Source organism: Sceloporus undulatus, unplaced genomic scaffold (genome assembly GCF_019175285.1).
Source record: "Sceloporus undulatus isolate JIND9_A2432 ecotype Alabama unplaced genomic scaffold, SceUnd_v1.1 scaffold_16, whole genome shotgun sequence".
In the NCBI taxonomy this organism is placed as follows: Eukaryota; Metazoa; Chordata; class Lepidosauria; order Squamata; family Phrynosomatidae; genus Sceloporus; species Sceloporus undulatus.
Genome location: NW_024802938.1, coordinates 2,807,159 through 2,813,158, shown reverse-complemented (window position 1 = coordinate 2,813,158; position 6,000 = coordinate 2,807,159). Strand labels below are relative to the sequence as shown.

The following is a 6,000-nucleotide window of genomic DNA, read 5'->3' as shown; positions in this document are numbered from 1 at the left end:
CATGGCCTTGTTCTCTCTCCGTTTACGATTATCTGGGAGTTCTGTTTATTATAAATCATGTTAATTCGGTTCAAGTAACTTCCTTGAATTCCACTTGCCTTCAGTACTTCTTTCATAAAATCCCATTTTACCATATCAAAGGCCTTTTCAAGATCTAAGAAGGCCATGCCTACTCTTTGGTTGGTATTTTGTTCACAGAAGTCCAGGATGCCCAACACCATTCTGATGTTATTTTTTTAAGTATCTACCAGGTAAAAAACCTGCTTGATCTTTGTTTATCCATTCAGTTAATACTTTTTTCAAACGCTCAGCTAAAATTGAAGCATAGATTTTATAATCCTGGTTTAGAAGAGCAATAGGGCGATAGCTACTCAATAGGGATGGATCTTTGCCTTCTTTTAATACCAAAGTAGTTAATGAATTTTCCCAAGATATGGGATATTTGCCAGAGTCAATTTCTTGGAATGTTTTAAATAGCGGGTTCAAAAGTATTTCTTTAAATACTTTATAGTATTTTGCAGAGAGACCATCTGGTCCTGGGGCTTTATTGTCTTTTGGGTTATTGATTGCTTTATCGACTTCTTCTATAGTAATTTTTGCATTCAAACCTTTTTTAGCTTTATCCGAGATTGTGGGGATCGTATCTTTCCTCAAAAATTCTAGAATGTTTTGTTGACGGCTGCTCTTTTCCTCTTTAGTCTTGAAATTGCTTCTCAAAATACTCTGCTACCACGTCTTTTAAGTCTTTTTGATGTATTACTTCTTTCTTGTTGAATGTTAGCTTTACTATTAAATTTTTTTCTCTGTCTTCCTTAATTCTTCTTGCAAGCCATCTCCCAGTTTTTTTCGCATTTTCAAAATAATAGTGTTTTATATATTTAATTTTATTTAGTAGTTCCTTTGTAGAATTTTGGGTTAATTGATATTTTAATCTTTTACCTTCCAGAGTTAATTCTCTGTTTTGGGGATTTTTAAATATCTTTTTCATTTTTTTTAAGTTTCTCTGTCAGATCTCTCTCTCTATTTTTCCCCTATCCCTTTTTCCCCTAATTTCCTGTTGGATGAATAAACCCCTTGCCACCGCTTTACTCGCATCCCAAATAGTACGCATTTTCAATTTGTCTGACATATTTTCTTGGAAATAATATTTTAATTGTTGTTTTAATTTGAAGACTATATCTTTGTCTGACAATAAATATTCCTTTAATTTCCATGAATACTCCCTTCTAACTTTATTGAAAGTTAATTCCACCGGACAGTGATCTGAATGTAATCTAGGTAGTATTTCAATTTTTTGTATTTCTTTACACATTATCTTAGAAAGTAAAATGAAATCGATCCTTGACCAAGATTTATATCTGTTTGAAAAAAAGGTGAAATCCGTATCCTTCCAGTGTAATGTTCGCCAGATATCTATTAAGTTTAAGTCTTTTATAAGTTCCATTGCACTTTGTGGGAGTTTCCCTTGATATTTTTTCCTCTTATGGGATGATCTATCTACTAATGGGTTTATGACCCCGTTCCAGTCTCCTGCAATTATTACTTTTAGATAATTATACTCTAGGATTTTTTAATGTAGTTTTTTGTAGAATTTAGACTTATGATCTAGTGGGCTATATACATTTAATAACATAACTTTTTCATTTTGAATTTCAACTTCTACAGCTAAGTAGTGACCATCTTTATCTGCAAATAACTCTTTTGCCGATTTTGCATTTTTTACATAAGTCACCACCCCCTTTTTCTTATGTTTTTCACTGGCAGCAACAAATACTTTTCCTAATTTAGGTTTTTCTAAAAGTCTTATATCTTTTTTTTGAATATGTGTTTCTTGTAAACAGACAAAGTCCTCTTTAAGTTTGTACAAAAAATGGAAAATTTTACTTCTTTTAAATTTTGAATTTAAACCATTCACATTCCATGATATCAATTTACAGGACATTTTACACCAAACGAAATTAAATAAAATTTCTTTATAAAATTAACTCTTACTTTTCCAGATAGAATTTTATCTCTTTCCCTTTTTTCTCCTTAGCTTTTTTCCGTTGTCCTATTTTTAACCCTTTCTTTTGTATTTCGTAATGGGTAATCCTCTAATTCTGATCCTGACTCCTCAGAATCCTCCTCTAATTCCCCTTCTTCAGATTCCTCAGACTCGTTTTGTTCCTTAGGGGTTTTTTTCTTTGCCCTTTTACCTGTGTTTTCTCTAGCTAGTTTTATATATCTTTTTTGATCTTTCCCAGAATCACCTCTACTGACCCCTTCTACATTCAGGTCTTTATCTTCAGATCTTTTTCTTTCATTTTTTCTCAGATAAGTTTCCAGAAACTCTTTAGCTTTTTGGGGGGAGTCAATTTGGTAGTTTTGGAGTCCTATGGAAAAATCCACTCCTTCTGTTCTAGCCCATTTATATTTTATATTGCTTTGTCTTAGGTAGAAGGGTAGATCTGAGTAGGGTTTCCTTTTCCTCAATAATTGAATTGGTAAGTCCTTAAATATCTGGAGTTCTTGGTCTTCTAAATAAAAATTTTTCTTATAATTTGTCTCAATGCACAGATCCCGGACTCTTTCCCTTACGAAATGAATTAAAATGTCCCGCGGTAAATTTTTATTCGTGGCAATCCAAGAGTTAACTCTATAGATCTTATCTATTTCTAGATCGAGTTGTTCTGGTAACCAGTTAATGAACTCAGCCAGAGGGGGGATGATTCTTTCAGCTAGGTCTTCACCCTGTTTTTCCTTTAATCCTCTAATTCTTAACTTTGTTTTGTATATTTATGTATGCATAATATTTATAGGCTGCACCGTTTTAAATTATGCTTACAGTAAAAAAGAGAATAAAAGCTTTAAAATCATATTACTATAAAAGACAATGAAATAGAGCACACAAAGAACGCCGGTTAAGAGCATAACCTATTAAATATGAGGCAGAGGTTATAAAAATTCACAGTGCCTAAAAGAGTGATAACAGTAGTAAGAGCCACAACATAATTTAAGCAGTCTGTCAAGAATAAAATGGTCTTTGGCACTGAAAATAAAATTAATATGGGCACCATGGAATCTCTTTGGAGAGGAGCGACAACTGAAAAGACCCTTTTGCTTGTAGCCATCACATATTCTTCACTCAATAGAGATACTTGAAGAAAAGCTGCCTTAAAAAGCAGAATGAGAATATATAAGTAAAAAGTCCAAGTGCACAGATGGTAATTAACCTCTCAGTAACTGCATATGAGAAAGAGTGATACTTTGAATGCTGAGATCTACTCAAGCTGTGTGTGGTAAGGGGGCATCAGTTGTAATGCTCAATCTGTCGTTTGGGGAAGCTACTATTTCAGGGAATATACTATTTCTGCAGTTGTCGCACACTCTTCTCATGCCACAGTGTAAATCTTAATTAACAAGAATAAAAGTTTTACAACTTGTTCTCTCTTCTGAGTGAGCTTTTGATGATTTTTCGCAATTCTTGGTGAAACTTTTGCACAGTTCATTTTTTTGTACAAAATACTTTTTTTTTTTTACTGAAGGTAATGCGTTTTCCTATTGCTCTTGGTGATGAAAGGTATTGTGGCTTTTTACTGCTTGCACAGGGATGCAAAATCTTGCAATGATTGATATAGTTCCCCCTTGCCATGATTTCTTATGTTGAGAGACCCATTTTCACTGATGTTGGAAAATGTATATTTCTATATCCTAACATTTTCAGGGCATAGTGGCTGCAGTGGGGAAGCTAGAGCTGTTCCCTGCCTTAGACCTAAACCATTATTTGTAAATGCTGCTCCTAGTTAGTATGGGTCACTTAATAGTGGTATGTAGGAAAAGAACAGAATTCCTGTGACCCTCCAGAGATTATTGAACTGCATCTCCCAGCAGTCCAACCAACATAGCCATTTGTATTGGGATCCAGCAACTTCTAGAAGGCTGTTTGATGCCTACTCGTGATGCAGAACAAGTGATACCCTGAACAGAAATTGTGATGATTATTTTGGGAATGGAGGAGGAGAACATTTGGGAACATGTAACATGTTTTGTCAGTTTGAAATAAATTGCTCTCAGTGATTTGGGAAATACAAGATTTGATGACTTGATGGTCATGTGAGAACACATTTCCCTTGAGCAGCTCATTGTTGTTGTTGTTGAGGGTTTACATAAACTATGATCCAAGACTGGATTATTGGTGGTGCAGTGGGAACAAACATCCCAGGGCTCTGAGAGTTTGGAACAATACCCTTTTGGGGGCTATATCTCTCAAAACTACCTAGCCAACATGGCTCTTTGGGTCTGGGAGGTTTTGGAAATCTTAATCCAAACTTTACTTGTGTAACCTCTTTGTCTCACCTAGAACTTTATAAAATGAATGACTGCTCCCCCATTATTGGAATATACAGTTTAACAGTTATTTCATAATTCCAAGCTTTCTACAAAGAAATAATAATTTGATGTTGGCTTGTACCCAGAGAAGTACAAGTGGTAGAAGCGGGAGGGCTGTGGATATTGACTTTCCTGCTTCCTCATTGCTCTGGAATGCCCCCTAAAGGATTGTCCTGAGGGCCAGCAGACCACCTGGAATGGAGTAGTCTTTGGCATGGGGGCTGATAGAAAGGAAGGATATTCCCTGGTCAAGCCAGTGGTGTCACAGACTTAATGGTGATTGTTTTTAACATGGTTGTGCTTTTGTTGGTGCTCTGAATCCAATAGATAAATGCTATGATTAGAAGGAACATGTGAACATTTGCTTTTGTCTCTTTCAGCTAACGACTTTACATGAATTTCAAGCTGGTCTCTAGTGGGACTCTGCGGGAGGATGAATGCAGAGGAGCTGGAGCTACTGGGTGATTCCAAGTACAGGAACTATGTAGCAGCTGTTGACAAGGCTCTGAAAAGCTTTGAGTACTCCAGTGAATGGGCTGATTTAATCTCTTCACTTGGAAAACTGAACAAGGTATGGCGGAGGTCCATTTAGAAGAATTGGGAAGATTATAATGAATCATAATCTAGATTTTTCTTTTGATTTTTTGTTTTTACAGAAAACTGGAGAGAGAGGCTGCATCTGCACTGCAGAAATAATGCAGTTTGGCACCAGTTTAACTGCATGGTTCAATGCTATGGAATTATGGAATTTGTAGTTTGATGGGAATATCGGAGCTCTCTGACAGAAAAGGTTAGAAAATCTCACAAAACTACCAATTCCAAAATTCCATAGCTTTGAGACGTGGGAGTTAAAATGGTGTCAAACTGCTTTATTTCTGCAATGCCGGCAAGGCCTGAGTTGAAAAAAATGAAAGGGCCAGACATTTCTCATTCTTAATGTTGTGGGAGTCCATACATTGAGTTGTCATTGTTTTCTGTTAAATGTTTTTTCCTAGCCTACTCCCCAGATAAAATCTGCCTTAACAATTATGAAAGGAAAGCATGAATAGCTTATATAGGGCATATGTGGGCTTTCCTCCTGTTCCTGTGAACGGAAAACAAGCTTTCCGCCCAACCCTTTTCATACATAAAAAGCAACACTCATTAGGTAATTGAAGTTAATTCTGGCTTCCTGGCTGATGTGCCTGTATAATATATATGCTTTGAAGTTTCACATATTTTCACATTACATATACAGTACGCTTGTCCCTCCATATTCGCTAGGGTTAGGGACACAAGATCTCTGTGAATATGGAAAAAGTGCAAATAACAAAAACACAATTTTTTTACCTGAGAGGACACCTCTCTAGGAATCTCTAGATCTTCCAGTGCAACTCTGTGGTCAACGTCCGACAGACACTGACTATAGAACTGCACTGGAGGAGCTACAAATGTCTAGTAGAATATTTTCTCTAGGAATCTCTAAGTCTTTCATTGCAACTTTTAGTTAAAGTTGACCATAGAGTTGCACCGGAAGAGCTAGATATGCATTGTTGTTGTTGGTTATTTGGCTTGGTGTGAGTTCATTTTATGCAGTACAAAAAATAAAAGAAGTTATGAAAAAGTTAGTTCCCCAGATTAAGAGACTTGGCC

At 35.9% G+C, this 6,000-nt stretch overlaps 1 protein-coding gene across 2 annotated transcripts in view; it reads left to right on the top strand.

Moving 5' to 3' along the window:
• Positions 1-6,000, top strand: part of LOC121917377 (protein dopey-1-like) — an 81,726-nt gene that overhangs the window by 10,476 nt on the left and 65,250 nt on the right. For both annotated transcript variants that reach the window (XM_042443307.1, XM_042443306.1), the window contains exon 2: positions 4,749-4,939. In XM_042443307.1, coding sequence (XP_042299241.1) covers positions 4,802-4,939 — 138 coding nt within the window. In that variant the 5' untranslated portion in view covers positions 4,749-4,801. The remainder of the gene's footprint in view (positions 1-4,748; positions 4,940-6,000) is intronic.